Source organism: Bos taurus, chromosome 3 (genome assembly GCF_002263795.3).
Source record: "Bos taurus isolate L1 Dominette 01449 registration number 42190680 breed Hereford chromosome 3, ARS-UCD2.0, whole genome shotgun sequence".
Classification (NCBI taxonomy): domain Eukaryota; kingdom Metazoa; phylum Chordata; class Mammalia; order Artiodactyla; family Bovidae; genus Bos; species Bos taurus.
In genome coordinates this window covers 77108453-77125754 of record NC_037330.1, presented here as the reverse complement: position 1 = coordinate 77125754, position 17302 = coordinate 77108453, and the positions used below count along the sequence as shown (strand labels likewise).

The 17302-nt window shown below is 39.6% G+C and overlaps 1 protein-coding gene across 5 annotated transcripts in view; it reads right to left on the bottom strand.

Moving 5' to 3' along the window:
* Nucleotides 1–17302, bottom strand: part of WLS (Wnt ligand secretion mediator) — a 116455-nt gene that overhangs the window by 61575 nt on the left and 37578 nt on the right. For 3 of the 5 annotated variants that reach the window (XM_015465034.3, XM_010803446.4, NM_001192651.2), the window contains exon 2: nt 13901–14173. The exons of the other annotated variants lie outside the window; for them this stretch is intronic. In XM_015465034.3, the coding sequence (XP_015320520.1) occupies nt 13901–14173 (273 nt within the window). The remainder of the gene's footprint in view (nt 1–13900; nt 14174–17302) is intronic. 5 annotated transcript variants of the gene reach the window in all.

The following is a 17302-nucleotide window of genomic DNA, read 5'->3' as shown; positions in this document are numbered from 1 at the left end:
GCAGTGTCCTCCTGAGTGCTTGTCCCTCAGCCCCTGGCCCTTCCCTCTCTCACTGGGTGGCTTACCATCATTTACACTCATCTCACTCCTGCAGCAAGTTAGGCCCATTGACTTGTTCATCCCCTCCAACCCCCAACATCTCTATCTAGCCTCTTTCCCAGCATGGTGGGTGCGGCAGGCATTCCTTACCAACTGCTGAACAAGCCAACCCAACTCCCTCCCATTGAGGACTGATGGAACACAGGCCCAGGCATGGCACTTGTTACCTTTCTTATCTGTGGGCAGGACCACTTTCTACTTCTGGTCCATTCCAGGCTGCATCCTCCCAAGAGCCCCGCTAGCCTGCTGTTCCTCCTAAGTTGTTCTCACCAATAGCAATCAAGTTACATTTTCGGATGGTGAAGAGATCACAGAAATGTGTTTTCTTGTAAAGGAGGTCTTGTATTTTTAAAAGACAGAACAAAGATTCTCTAAAGCTCTCATTTTTGAGTGCCTATTATGTGTAGATATTTTCAGCCGCACCTAGATGCCAGCCAGATATAGAAGATTATCTGTAATCTCAAAATGAGGAAACCGAGGCGTGTGGTCTCTGTGTCAGTGTGGGAGGGAGGCAAACTGAACAGGCTTTGCCTGACTTCATCACTCCAGGCCTCTCCCATTACATCATGAGTTAGGAGATGAGACCTGTTTCTTGCTCTGGGGAAGTCACTAATTACCTGTACAATTGGAATAAGTCACTTTACACATTGTATTCTTTCATTAAATACTAAAGTTGAACATATGATGACTAAGGTCCCTCTAGTTCTAACATCTCTTGAACACAGAAAACGGAAACACCACCAATATGCTTAACTGCCTTGCACCTTTGCAGCGCTGTGTTAAAAACAAAGAACAGTAAAACAATCCCTGCCTTCAGGGCACTTGCAATGGAGCTGGCGTGACCAGGGATAGAAACTTGATGTTGACTAACATAAAGAGTTAAACAGAAACAAATGCAAAAATTCCAGAGTACATGGCAGTCCTGGAGAAAAAACAATGTCATAACTATAAAATGACAAGAGGACATTTCAACAATGGTTTCTTTCCCCCCCATAAAAATACCTTTGTGCTGTCGCCAGGACAAGCCAGCTACCTAAAGGGATCCCGTCCGTTTCACCGGAAAGCTTTGTTTCCGACAAGTTTCGTAAAGGAAAAAGTAGGCTAGCAAAAGCTTTTTATTTCCAACCCACCTTTTCCTCATTCCCATGAATGAGGAGGGGATAAGAGTGACAGCAGGCAGCCAGGGAGAAAAATAATATGGCTGGTGGGTCCTGACCTCTTGGGTTCCTGCCGACAGACAAGCCCGAGAGCAACATTTAATTGTGAAAAAACCAGCCTTGCTCGCCTCTTATCTTTTTCCTCTGTGACTTAAAACCCACAATTACTGGCAACCCCTAGATTCTGAGTTACTCAGCTGGTGGTGGCAGCGATGGCTGTGTCTGTGGCTGAAAAGCAAAAGGGGAGTTAAATTTTACCTGCCTCGGAAGCCAGCCTTGTGCGAACACAGCCCTAACCCAGCTTTAGGACTTCTCCCATTAAAAAGTTCACAGATGCCCTCCTGTTGGGAAGACCACCATGTGAGAAGTCCAGATTGGGGGGAAAAAAAAACGATTTCCAGCTGCTGTATAATTCAAAGGACAAGCTACAAGTCTCAAATCCTGAATTCCACATTTCATTTCAGTAATAAATATGTGATTTTTCAATTCTTTTTCTTAAGGATCAAACTCCAAATTTATTAGCCCAGTCATCAAGGCAACTCACCAATCAGCCTCTTTCTTTTAGGAGCTTATCTTTTCTCTCCAATATGAAATTCTTTTAACAAGGGAATTTACCATCTTCTGCATACAACATGTCATTTCACAGTATTTCATGGTGGAAAAACAGGGTTCTTGGTCCTGCCTTCCTCAGCTGCAACCCAGATGACTTTGGAGAAGTCACATAACTTCTATAATCTCTATTTGCAGACTTCTAAGAGGTTTTCTCCCACATACCTTTGCTCCCTTCTTGAATTATTACTCTATTCCCAAATATTTTAATTTACATATTCATGTTTACAGTCAAATATAATTAAATCATCCCTTGTGCACATAATCTCCTAAGCGTGCTGAGAATTTCCCACATCTTCTATTTCAGGGTGTTCTCCAGTTGCTTCACTGGTAATCAACATGCAACTGGGCACTCAGGGGGTCTGCCTATACCATGAGGGCAGAACTCTTTCCTTGAGATTCATGAACCTCTGAATCCCACAGATGACCTTCAGGTCTTCAGTTGAAATATGAATACAAACTATCTCTATGGGGTTTGTGCACATTTTTCTCTCAAGGTCAAGGTTCTTAATCCAAAGTTAAGAACTGCTGTCCTTAAGTAGTGAAAGGCCTGTGGCTAGCATCTGTTCAGGTCCTTGTTTTACACACTGGGTCCCACTGCTGCCCTTTCTGGGCTACTATGTTTTCTTCAGAACTTACATTTATTCTCTCTGCTCAAGTCCAGTAACTCACCTTTATTGAACATTTATTCTGTATACTTCCTATGTAAAAACCTCATATGTATTACTGTTTCATCCTTAAAACAATCCTAATAAGCATGGTACTACTATTATCTCCATTTTATAGATAAAGAAAATGAAGTATAAGGAAATTCAGAAACTTACTTGCCAAAGGTATCAGAAATCCATTAAGTGACAGGTCCAGTTTTTGGCCCAATACTCTGGCTTCAGAACAAAATAAGGCTGCCCTTGGATTGCCTCCTTGCCAACAGATAGTAGAGAGTCACAGATTCCACCATTTCTCATTAAGACTCCACCCTTGAAGGCTCAATTAAAAAACTGTATTCACAGTGAGTTAATCATTTCCCCCTCCTGTGTTCGTGGAATATTCTGGGCACTTAGCACTGAACACACTAGTGTGATTTTTTTGTTTCTTTCTCTCCTAACTAGACAGTGAGCTAACTAATTCTTTTGAGTACATCTCAAGTATTTACTGTTCTTGGGGCTGTGCTAAGTATGGGGACACAAAGATGAACAAGATACAGTCCCTGCCCTCAAAATTCAGTGTTTCAGGATAGAGAGAAGTAAACAAAGAAGGACCATGAGGTTTTTAAAAATTGTATTATGAAAGATAAGGATTTATCTTTATACCTTAATTTCTGAGTAAAAAATGCCAGCACACAGTAGAAGCCCAATAAATGACCACTAAATGAATGCAGGACTTTGGAAAGGGGGCCTCAGAAGCTGGGCTGTTAAATTTAAAAGATCCACCATCCCTTTATGAAAACTCTTTGAGGTTATTTATATACTGACTCACCTAAAAACTGCTTCCTGAGTTGGTGTCTATGATACATTTTTTAATGTCAGACTAAAAATACACTTCCAGTACACCAACCCTGTCTGCCTACCCAAGGACTAGAAATGAATACAAGGTAACACATAACAAAATGAAAGACAAGAAAACTCACTCAACACTAAGTTTACCCACTAACATAAGGGCATCCATCCCCACCTAACAGCATCTTCTAAAATGGTTCACTCTTGAGGGTCTTTGAAGTAACTGAAGGGATACTCATGAGATTTTTATAGTCTAAGAACCTTAAGTGACTCATGGACTTTCAGCAAAAGAGACATAGAGTGGACAGGACCTTAAGGGTCATCTCATATGATTTCCCACTCAGATCAGGAAGCCTCTCCAGGGCACTATCGATGGATCCATGTCATAGACTCAGCGGGATCGAGGCACTCGATTTCCAAGATCACTTATGCTTATAACCCCTCTATTTCTCAGCTAGGAGACTTTGAACAAATCATTTAACTTCTCTCATCCTCAGTTTCCTCTCATTCCATACGGGAGAACTGTTGAGATGATCAGATGAAATAAAAATAAAGTTGTCATACTCAGAGATAATTTGTTTGCAAGTAACAGGATTTCACACACACTAGCTTAAGTAGAAATTAGCAGGAAGGATACAAAGGTATCTTGAGAAGCTCAAGTGCCGACAAGCTTGAGGAACCAGAACCAGGAAGAGAAAACTGTCAGGGAGAGATTCATCATTTGTAGTCGATTGTAATTATACCCCATGGTCCTTCATCTCCACTTTTCTCTTTGTATCCGGTTTTCCCACTCTGCCAACCAACTTTCTCTGCTTCTCCAGGCATGAGACGAATGATGGCTGCCCAGGCAGCCCTCAGGACTTTTCAGTTTAAATGCCAATGAAGGTGAGCCTAGAAATAGTGAACCCCAATTTCGTATAAGACAGAATCTGATTGTTCCCCATTGGGGCAAGGGCCCATCCTAATCCAATCAGCTATGACTGAGGGACTGATTATGTGGTCAGGTGCCCATTCAGAAGGCATGATGGAAGTCCACACTCTGAGGGAGGAGAAATAGACAAGTTCTGTAAGAAAATGATATGAAGCCAAAGCAAATGGCTGGCAACAGAAACAACCACCAGCATCTCTAATACAAAAGTACTTTGTAAAGAAATCAACACTAAATGCAAGTTATCACTGTGGTCATCATTATGATTGCCCCCTCAACCAGCTCCTGCTTGATTGCTACCAATGACAGGCTGCTCACTACCTAGAGAGACAGCCTTTTCATTGCTGAACATTTTCATCTATTAAAACTTTTCTACGTGGCAGCAATTTTTTAAAAAGACACTAAATTCTTCTATCTTCCCCTAGCCCTTACATTTAAAGAACATATAATCTTGTCTGTTAGGTCAGGCCTGGGCTTTCCCTTGTGGTCATAGTATGAATAACCAGTAAGACAGCAAAGATAGATTCAGTGGACAAATATCTTAAGGAACAACCTAAACCAGAACGATTAAAAAACCAGAACCTCCTCTTCCTTCAAAGAATTACTACCTCTCCTACTAATACCATGAGCACTAATTTACTAAAGCAAAAGAAGAACCGGAACCATTTTTAGCATCAGTGTGTAGATAGTATGAAGCTATTGAGAAAAGTGTTTTTTTCCATTGTAGAGTCCCTGGCATTTTAAGTAAAATTCTGCTTTGTATAACAAAGGATTTTCTTTCTCCATCTAACTTTCTTTTGCTTTCAGAAGTATCATTCAGAAAATAATTTTACTTCTTATTTTCTTAGGTCACCCCAAATAAAGGTATGATTTTCCATAAAATAACCTTACATTAGTTATGTGATGACTGACTGGCATTTAAGTACTGACAATACCCAAAATTATAAGAGGAGGTAAAAAGCACAAAATGTCTTATATATAGTGGGGCGCCATCAAGGAATCTGCTGCTTGTGGTGGCTTTGCTGCTCACATTTTTCATTGATGTTACCAGGCTTTTATTTTAGTAACCAGGATATACTTGTTACGGATGCAAAGAGAATCTCCTCATTTATATTCTAAACTCAGAGCAGGAAATGAGACACGTGGGTGATCTGCAGCTGTGGCACTATAAACAGGACCAGCCTACCTCCTAGTCTAGATTCTAGACTGCACTACATTTCCTGAACTTGAACTTGGGAGATTGAAAAAAAGAAAATATACCATTTTAGAATGACCAGTGCATTCTATCCAAGAATCTTAAGAGGCCTCTGTCTGATAGAAGCCTCACTGACCTGTATATTTAGTCTACACAGTTGATATACAACCAGGAGATCCTGCTCTGTCTCCAGCCAGCTGTGCTACAGTGGGCAAGTATCGTAAGGTTCCCTCATCTCATAAATTAGTCCTTTAACATTTGGGGGCCCATTTGAAAATCTGACAAAAGCCTCAAAACCTCTTATTCCCAAAACACACATAAGTAAACAGGACTAAAATTTCACACAGTATCAGGGGCTCATATGGTCCTCGAAGTCTACCCATAAAGTCCTGTTTAAATTATTAGACCAATAGCATTCTGACCGTTCTTCCAGTGCTCAAAGTCTGCAATCACACAGTGGATGTTTAGTAACAATTACTACAAATTATTCAACACCAGGGATGAGTGTTTTGCTAAGACTAGAGACCAATCCAACACAATCTACTTTCTAATGCTAAATTGACCAATAAGTCAATGGATGACTAGAAGAAAGTGGGAGGGATCTCATATAACAAACTATATGTGTGCTCAGTCGTGTCAGACTCTTAGCAACCCCATGGACCATAGACCGCCAGGCTCCTCTGTTCATGAGATTATCGAGGCAAAAATACTGGAGTGGGTTGCCATTTCCTCTTTCAGTGGGTCTTCCCAACCCAGGGATTGAACCCGCGTCTCCTATGTCTCCAGCATCAGCAGACGGATTCTTTATTACTGAGCCACCTGGGAAGCTATAGCAACTATCAACATTAAAAAAATAAATAAAAAAAGTCTTGGAAAGGTTTTGAAAGAGTCCAACTCTGTTTCTTGATTGGATTTGTTCACTTGGAAATACATAACACAAAACCATTGAGCCAGAAAGTATAGAGATCCAGACAGCTTTATAGGGATGCTGTCCAAGTCATGGGCTTACACATATCACACCCAAATACAACAAAGCCAAAGGTTCTCACCCTCCTGCCAATATAAACATGTTCACAATGGTTAATTTCAATTGTTCCTGAAGATTCCCTCAAAGGGAAAGATAATCCATGAATGAGCATAAACAAACATGATGTCTTTAATATTCACTATCCTGGGTTATAATCAACAAAATACGGTCCTCTCCTGTGATTTTAGTTTCCTTCTATTTTAAGTCAGGTAAGTTACGTAAGATGGAGTTATTATACTTGTAAATTCTAGGTTCTAGCCTTGGTTTGAAGAGGAAACACAACTCTATAATTATAAAGAGGACTGGCCATGTAAATTCATCTTGAATATTGACAACCTCTCTACCTTTACTCACCACCTCAAACCCCACTCCATTTAAGGCTGCTGCATCTTTCTGGTGTGTTTTGAGCTTTCTCAGCTTATCTTCTTTTGAGGGGGTAGGGAGAGAGAAGAGTAAAATTTTGAAGTTTTTATTTCTTCCCCCATTGACACCGGGGTAGGTAAAGAAATTTACAAAAGAACTTTAAAACTCTTGGTGTCACTAGCCTATAATAAAAACTATCCAGTCAGAAATGTTTCTTTATGAGACTGTAACTTAGTCATAAACCTAAGAAGTCTCTTTTAGGGAAGGTGGGGGAATGGGAGTGGGAGGGTAGAATTAGATTTCTTCTCAATGACTTGCTTCAACATAGTTTGTTAAAGAGGATTAGCTGATGAAGCATGGAATTCCTGTTGTGTGGACACCATATTACCAACGGTCTGCTCCATCACACCAGTTACAGTTTTACGGTGTAGAGAGTCCTCTGCTCCATTAAGCTCTCTTAGTAGACTCTTCTCGAGAGGCATCCGAAAATTAAGAACCACAGCTCTTGCTGATGGTCAACAATAAGATCACAAAAGGATTCCATCTTTTCCCTTCTATAAATCCGCCCCAATCATTTTAGATAAAGTGACAGTTCATTTTTTACAGTCAGTAGATTATTCCTTTCTGAGAAGGCAATGGCACCCCACTCCAGTACTTTTGCCTAGAAAATCCCATGGACGGAGGAGCCTGGTAGGCTGCAGTCCATGGGGTCACTAGAGTCGGACACGACTGAGCGACTTCATTTTCACTTTTCACTTTCATGCACCGGAGAAGGAAATGGCAACCCACTCCAGTGTTCTTGCCTAGAGAATCCCAGGGACGGGGAAGCCTGGTGGGCTGCCATCTATGGGGTCGCACAGAGTCGGACACGACTGAAGCGACCTAGCAGCAGCAGCAGCTTGTTCCTTTATCCTAATTATCTTCATCTGGTGTCTACCTAACATGCTATAACAGCTACACAAATGAAAGAGTACAATCATTTCATAAAAAGTTAGGCAATTTTCTCCCAGGACACTCAGACATCTAACTTGAAAAATGATTGGGTAATAATGTTGTTCTATATTTTTACTAGAAATATTTCAAAGAAATATTTTCAGTTTGAGAAAAGAAAAATCACCTGTTAGAGAAATAATTTGATCATTTCATGTAGTCATTTGCAAAAGTGAAACAAGTTAAGACTTAGTGCTCAGTTGCAAAGTACAGCATAGGGCTCAAGGCAAGACATAATGACTTCATTACCTAAGAACAGAATACCCTGGCTTTCCCCATTTATCAGTACTTCTTCAGCCTAAGAGATTTTTAGACATCTGAAAATCCTAGATTTACTGCTAAAGACAGATCAATCCATCCTGATGCTTCCTGCCAATGAATTTCAGTGCTTCTATTTCAAGAGAAAATTTGAAAGCTGGGTAGACACATGTTGAAAAAATAAACAAATACCTTTTTCTTTGGTCTCAGCACCCAAGTTCCTCAAAAGAAGCCCCATAGAGAGTCTGAGGTTGTGCTAAGTATGTGACTTGCAGTCGTAATCAGTAGAGTGATATTACATTACAAGTGAGTACCATTTTGGCCATCCCAAACCTGTATTTTAAAAATATCTATGTAAATTGAGTGATTGATAAAACACTATGAAAAGAAAGGTATACCTCCACTCTAGATGATATTTTCAAATAAAATAATTTGTTGTTACAGAACTATCTAAGCCCATCACATAGATAAACATTCGTTTTTTCCAACGATTAACCATCCAGACACCAGGTGTTTAGGCTGACTTTTTTCTGACATTTTTTAGTCTACTCACTCCCTCCATTTTCTAACTCTCCAGAGCAAAAACTGAAGTCCTCTGTCCTTTTCAGCTCTAAAGAAGCACCATGTTTGTGCCCTGATAAACACATTAATCCCATGCCTCTGAAATGTTTAGGTAAAAGTCAACCACTGACCCAAACACAGATTTCAACAGACAGGTCTGCTGTCTGTTGAAACAGACAGAATTCGTATAGTCATCCCTCATTATCCACGGGAGATTGGTTCCAGGACCACCCCCACCCCCAAATCCCCACCCAGTGATACCAAAATTATGGATGCTCAAGTCACCTATACAGAACAGTTCAGTAGGCCCTCAGCATCCACAGATGAGACACAGAGAACCACCTTGAGTTGGCATTTACTGAACAGTCCAATTTCCCAGGTGACGTTAGTAGAAAAGAATCTGCCTGCTAATGCAGGAGACACAGGAGACGAGGGTTCGATCCCTGATCAGGAAGATCCCTTGGAGGAGAAAATGGCAACCCATTCCAGTATTCTCTCCTGTGAAATTCCATGGACAGTGGAGTCTAGCAGGCTACAGTCAGTGGGATCGCAAACAGTCGGACATGACCAAGCAACTAAACAACAACAACGACCAGTTTCCAAGTATCCAGAAGTCTCTAGATTCTCTTTGACTGGCTTTCCCTTCCCAGTTCTTGCAGACTATTGTTTTAAAAATGAAAGTTGCTCAGTCATGTCTTTGCGACCCAATGGACTATACAGTCCATGGAATTCTCCAGGCCAGAATAATGGAGTGGGCAGCCTTTCCCTTCTCCAGGGGATCTTCCCAACCCAGGTCTCTTGCATTGCAGGCGGATTCTTTACAATCTGAGCCACAAGCGAAGCCCAAGAATACTGGAGTGGATAGCCTATCCCTTCTCTAGCAGATCTTCCTGACCCAGGAATCAAACCAAGGTCTTCTGCATTGCAGGAGGTTTCTTTACCAACTGAGCTATCAGGAAAGCCCTTTTAAAACTATCACTATTTACAAGTTGAACTGGTTACTACTTTTCATACTTAGCAATGAATGAAGTAGTAGGTTATTTAAATGTTTATTTTTAAAAAATCAAAGTAGGGGGACTTCCTCGGGGACCCAGTGGTTAACACCGTGTGCTTCCAAATGCAGGGATATAGGGGATGCAGGTTTAATCCCTGGTCAGAGAATTAAGATCCCAAATGCAGTGCTGTACAGCACAGCAAATATTTAAAAAAAAAATGCAAGTAGGAATTCTGTTTAAAATTGCTCTATCAAGTATACTTATTTTGCATAACAAACATGGAATATCTTTCTCAAATAAAATATACACATTCTCTAAACACTTTTATTACTATAAATTACTCTATAATATCATTATTTCCCCCTCCAAAGACATAGAGATTCCCTAATAGCTCAGTTGGTAAAGAATCCGCCTGCAATGCAGGAGACCCTAGTTCAATTCCTGGGTCAGGAAGATCGCCTGGAGAAGGGATAGGCTACCCATTCCAGTATTCTTGGGCTTCCCTTGTGGCTCAGCTGGTAAAGAATCCTCCTGCAATGTGGGAGACCTGGGTTCAATCAATGAGTTGGGAAAATCCCCTGGAGAAGGGAAAGACTACCCACTCCAGTATTCTGGCCTGGAGAATTCCATGGACTGTAAAGTCCATGGGGTGGCAAAGAGTCAGACACAACGACTTGCACGTTCACTTTCACTTTCAAGACATGAGTCTGATGAAATCTTGGAATTGATGAAACAATGACCAGTTTTTAAAGTGAATGTCAATGCTTATTCAGTTTCTGCGGGATAGTCAAGATCTCAAATTCTAGCCAAAACCTGTATCATCTTAAATTGAAAGTTTAAAAGGAATAAACAATTTAGCTCCAAATGACTGTCATGTAAAATATATAGTCCTTTGATTATTTTGTCTGCTCAAAGACCCTTAAAAGATACATGAAAACTCTGCATGTGTGTATAAAATCCTAACTTTAATAGTCCCAATGTGAAATCTCTTATTATTTGAAATCTGAAACTCATTTCATAGACTGCCTAGGAAAGCTTAAAGAAAAAACAGGATTGGTCCTGATGCTTCCTTCCATTTGAGGTAATATTGCTAGCACTGAATCTTTAATAAACAGAAAGTCATGCACATATAATAGGATCTTATTAACCACATTCCCAATCTTTTTTCTTCTGCCCCACATACTGCTATCAGAAAGGCATTCAAACAATGATAAAATGTAAAAAGTAGACAGGAGGTTGCACATACTCTTTAATATAAGGATCAGGGGGAAACCTAGACCTACTATGTCCCATAAATATTATGATATGCATATGTCTATATAACTCAGCAAAGGCATACCATCCCTCTTTAACTGATTTCCTCTTTAATGTCCATTAGCAAATGGTAAAGAAAATGCACTTAAGAATATTCTCATGAACCCAACATATAACATGTTCAAATTAAAGTCAACAAGCCCCATCACAGCTACTGCTCAAAATAAGAATTTTTTGATCAATTTGGTTTTCTTGATGGTTCCAGTTTATTTATTGAAGCGACTGTTAGTTGTCCATCTTATTAGAATTTTAGTGTGTCCCTATTAAGCACAGATTTTCACGTTATAAGAAATTAAAGGATGTTGTTTAAGAATCTTTAGTCCACTCTTTTTCTAGATGAAGATAAAATGTATTTTGGAACCTGAAGATGTACTTGGGGGAAAAAAAACCATACAATGCATTCACATTTCACTTACATATAGCAGTGTTTTAGTTAAAGCCTCATCAACACAGATATTTTTGATGTTTAGATTTAATATATGATGGGAAGCAATTCCTCTGTGAAGTTATTCAGATATGTAATAGGTTCTGACCACCAATTAGGATGGAGGGTGGAATTTCCCACACATCCAATAATTCTGACACCACTATCTACCCAGAGATAACATCAGATTCCACAGGTAAAGGGCTCGGCCTTACAAAACTGTCCCTCTCTTCAGATGCCAGTTGCAAGCTCAGTTGAGGCTTCAACCTTCTGATAAGACTGTAGACCAGACCAACAGCTTGACTGCAACCTCAGAAGAGTCAGCCAGAGATTCCTAAGTTAATCTGTGCCCAGATTCCTGACCCAGAGAAACAGGGAGTTGATACATGTTTATTGATTTATGCTGCTAAATTTTAGGATAATTTGTTACCCAGCACTACTACAGCCAATACAGAGCAATTATTTAATTTCTATTACAGAGTAAATCATTTCCTTTACCCTTGGAGTTAGGAGTCTGTCTGGGAACATTATATGGAAATACACAACAGGCAACCAGCCCAGATAACAGAGTACTGTGTCCTTGACCTTCACATCAGAACATAAATCAGTTAATCTACCCATGTCAGCTTCCCATGGCTCCTCTAATGATGCTAATTCTCCTTTTCTTGAATACATTCTGGGAACTAGGAATACAAAAACCCAAACCTCAAGGTATACACATTAGTTTTAGTCTCCGTTTTTAACCTCATAGCAAATTTCCCTTCCTGAAGCTCAAACAATTTACTGTATACTCCTCTCATTATAGCACTTAGCTTTCTTAATCATATGTTTAAGGATCTGTTTCTCAACCATTTCTTCCCTAGTGCTTTCTTCAATCTTGTATCTTCTGTATCTAGTACTTAACACATGGTTGAAACTTAGTAAATTTGAATGAATAAATGCGTTACACAAACGATGAATGAGCAAGCAAGTCAATAGGCAAGAGAGTAGGAATAATAGGAAGTACCACTTGAATGTGTCAGTTGTTACTAATATGAAGGTCCAAGTGCACATCAATCACTCCTTCTAGCTAAAATGCTCTTCCAGGGACTTCTCTGGTGGTTCAGTGGCTAGGACACTGCACTCCCAATGCAGTGGGCCCAGGTTTGATCCCTGATCAAGGAACTAAATCCCGCATGCTGCAAATAAAGATCCTGCATGCTGCAACAAAGATTGAAGATGCCACATCCCACAACTAAGATGCAGCACAGCCAAAAAAAAAAAAAAAAAAAAAATCCCAAATAAATAAACTAAATTAAAAGAAAATGATCTTCCACTTGCACCCACCCTCATCTCCAATTCCTTGTCAGAATTTTCACTCGTTAATACTCACCTCAAAGATCTGTCTGCTCACCTTTACACACACACAAGTGCATGCATGTGTATGTGTGTATGCCAAGGCAGACTTCCCTTTCTCTGCTCTAAAGCCTTCTCTTCATACTCCCACAGCTCCTGGGTGTACTTTGGACACTGTACTGTAATGATTGATTATTTGCCTGGCATCTCCACTGTAAGCCCCTTGAAGGACAGTGTTTTCATATGTATCTACATGTCCAGCCATCAGTTCAGTGTGTGGTAGCAGTGGGTACTCAAAAGCAGTCTGAATTAATGAGTAAAAGAGTGAATGAATTAGGGATAGAATTACATTTTGAAAAATGATCTCAGCATAATCTGTTCCAGATAAAATGTCAATCAGGCATATATACTGTTCTAACTCCTAAGGGGAGTAAAATTAATATACTTATGTATCACAATAATTTCTGATACAAGAAAATTAGAATTTAAAAAAGTGCTCTAATCCATGGACAAATTCCCTATACTATTCCCAGATGTCACAAGTGAATCTGCCTCTCAAAAATCACCAATCTCCCCCTCACAAAATGCTGATATACCTCATGCCCTCAGAGAATTGAATCACAACTGAGCAAACTAGAAAAACAACCTGATTTTACGGGAAAATGGGAGCTCCTGGGTTGGTGCTCCCATTTTGACAGGTATATTTTTCTTAGGCAATGGCTTAATTCAAAGCCTCACCAGAAAAGACATTTGGAAACATGGGACCTTTCAGAAATTCTCAAATCACTCCACTGGGTGAGCTCCCTTGTGGCACTAAGGCAATGGAACTTGGCTAGAGCAGGGCTCCTAAGCCAGGCTGCCTGGCTTTGAATTCCAGCTCTTCCACTCTCTGGCTTTCTGACTTTGGGCAACCTCACTGATGCCTGAGTTTTCTCTCTGGAAAGTGAAATAAGACCCACCTTTAGGAACTGGTAGGAAGATAAAATGGGTTAATTCAGGTAGAGCACTCAGAAACACATCTAGTAAGTAGAAAGTAGTCAATAATTGTCACCAGTAACACTATTATTTCACTCCTATTATACCTGACTCTGAAAAGCCTGAAGAGAGAAATTCCCCAAGACAGGAGAGGGGTAGGGAGAGTGCACTTACTGATTTGGTTGTTCAGCTTGAATGCAATGTCCAGCTGCAGGATAAACAGCATGAACTGGAACCAAGGACTCATCTCCATGGAAGGGAGGGGGATGTGGACAGAAAACACAATGTCATTGGCTTCAATTTCCCTTGGAATTGCTTCCTCGATGTCTCGGATCTTGTCACATTGGTTGGGTCCCCAAGGCATTAACCATTTTGCCTTGTGATGGTTTTTACGGACATCCACACATTTCACTGACATGTAGGATACTGCCGTTGTGGGTCCTGGAGCTGAAAAGAGAATGTTTTTCTGTTTTAAAAGAATCATCCATGTAAGTGTCTAATTCTGCCTAACATTCTTTCCACTACTGTCCTCTCTCCATTTTTCACACTGCCTTCCATAACTTAGGCTCATTAATACCAAGTGTTAGTCCCTCAGTTGTATCCAGCTCTTTGCGACTCCCATGGACTATAAGTCCATCAGGCTCCTCTCTCCATGAAATTCTCCAGGCAAGATTTCCTTTCTCCAGGGGTTCTTCCCGATTCAGGAATAGAGCCTGGCCTCTGGGTTGCAGGCATATTCTTTACTGTCCGAGCCACCAGGGAAGCCTATTAATACGAAGTGAGTAAAAGTTGCTCAGTCGTGTCCGACTCTTTGTGACCCCATGGACTATACACTCCATGGAATTCTCTAGGCCAGAATACTGGAGTGGGTAGCCTTTCCTTTCTCCAGGGGATCTTCCCAACCCAGGGATCAAACGCAGGTCTCCTGCATTGCAGGTGGATTCTTTACCAGCTGAGCCACCAGGGAAGCCCAAAAATACTGAAGTGGGTAGCCTATCCCTTCTCCAGCAGATCTTCCCGACCCAGGAATCAAATCAGGGTCTCCTGCATTGCAGGCGGATTCTTTACCAACTGAGCTACCTGGAAGCCCTATTAATACCAAGAGATCTCCCAAATCCAGGTGAGGATCCTTCAGTGATCTCTAGAGGTGTCATAAAGTATACCCGAGAGCCTTCTCATTGTATTCTTTCAATAAATAACTGGTGATTGAAAACATGTGTAGCCAGTTTTGTTCGGTTACCTCCTCACACCAAATAAATGTCACAATAATCAACTATGCTTCACTTTCACCTGCCTGAAGTCTTGGAAGGCACTGGGGCTTCACAGAACAGTGCCTGAAGTCAGGAAACCTGGGGTCTGAAGCACGGTCGAATGACTTACTCTCAGGTAATTTGGAATAAATTGGTTAAACAAAATATATCGCTTCAGGATCCTCATCTGAGAAATAAGCTGGCTGGCTTCTAAAATTCAATCAAGAGACACTGATGTATAGAACAGTCTTTTGGACTCTGTGGGAGAGGGAGAGGGTGGGATGATTTGGGAGAATCGTATTGAAACATGTATAATATCATATATGAAACGAGTTGCCAGTCCAGGTTCGATACACGATACTGGATGCTTGGGGCTGGTGCGCTGGGACGACCCAGAGGGATAGTATGGGGAGGGAGGAGGGTTCAGGATGGGGAACACATGTATACCTGTGGCAGATTCATTTTGATATATGGCAAAACCAATACAATATTGTAAAGTTAAAAAATAAAATAAAATAAAATAAAATTCAATCAAGATGGTTGGTTTTTGAGGTTTTTCTACACTGAAATTTTACAACACTTCTTTTGATTGAGAGAAAGAATTATTTTGACTTTGGGATCCCATTGAAGGTACCTATCAGAGACTGGGAACCCAAACACCGACTTGACACTTGAAGGATATACTAAAATATGATCCCTGCATTTTGAGAGGGATCATTTAATTTGATAGAACATTAACAACACAATTTTGTAATTATAAAATGGCCATATCACTATAAAAGAAAATTTGCAAAATACAGAAATGTTGAAGTTCAAAACAACATTTACCCAAAATCCCACTTGAGAGAAGGAACCACTGCTGTAAAAATATCAAAATATTATGTTTCTTTCTATCACTGTATACTTAGATAAAAATTCAGAGAGGAATTAATTTGCATAACTTTAAAATACATACTAATATTAACATATGTTTTTATAAAATAGGGTCATACCATACATAGTTTTGTAGCGTTTTCTTTTCTACTCACTTAGCAAAGCAAAGTAGCACAGTGGTAAATAACACACCCTGTGGAGCCAACCCGCCTGGCTCCGTCATTTCTGGTCGTCTCACCATTAATTCAAGCTAGCAAAGTTAGGGGTGAATTTCTAAACCTGTGTGCGTATTACTCTTACTATCTCTTAAATGGCAATCATAGTAGTAACTAACTCTGAGTCACTATATACATTAAACAAGTTAACATATGAAAAGTATTCAGAACAGTGCTTGAAAGTACATGAAAAAATACAAAATTTTAGCTGTTACATGTAAGTATTTTCTATATAATTAAAAATTTTCCTCTAGTGGTTGCAAAATAATCATGTGATATACCAATTTAATTTACTTACACCCGAGCCCCTTGGTCCAAAAAGTTTGTCTGTAAATAAGAATAATTCTTTGCCTAATATGTTTTGTTAGTAATTTACCTCAGCTCTTCCAGCTGCTGCCTTAATTTGTTTATGGCACATTTTAATACTACAGAGAAGTTCCAGATTTCATATATAATCTCTCCTTTATATTTTTTCCACTCTTCTGTATATAGAGAGATTTTCTAATTTCCAGATTCAGTAGTCACCTTTATTACTTTCTATTATTTTTAACAATTTCATTTTTTAAAGTCGCTTAGTTGATCCACTTGAAATTTGGTTTGCTACTAGGGATGAGGTGAAAATCTATTTTTATTTTTCTAAATCTTTAAATTATTGCTTACTGAACAAATGCTTCTCTTTTGTTGATTTATGACAGCACCTTTGTCTTATGTTTACCAATAGATTTTTTCTGGACAACCTACTCTTTTCCATGTACTGTACTTTTTTCTCTTTTTCCATGTATTGAGCTTTAAATTCATGGCCCAACCAACATGATTTTAAATCATGTAAATGGATGGTTTATATCAATATCTGATAGAGAAAAACCCCTCCCCTACTCCACCTAATATTTGTATTTTTTGCTGGATTTGACTGAAATTATATTAACTCTATAAATTAATGTGGACAAAGTCAGCCTCCTTTCCCAACACTTAGTTTTTCCACCCAAGAACAGAGATTACTTTTCTAATAAATGAGTCCATTTTGATATCTCTGAAAATTTTCATTGTTTTCTTCATGTAGATCCTTCTATTACAATATATTTTTAAATCTATTTATAAAACTTTTCTCTGAAAGTAGTGAAAGGAAAACATAAATTATGGTTTATGTTCATGGTTTAAATACGTTTAATTTGGTACGTATGATACTTGACCTACTGTGCTTTCAGACACTTAACGAACAGAAATCATCTCTTATTTGG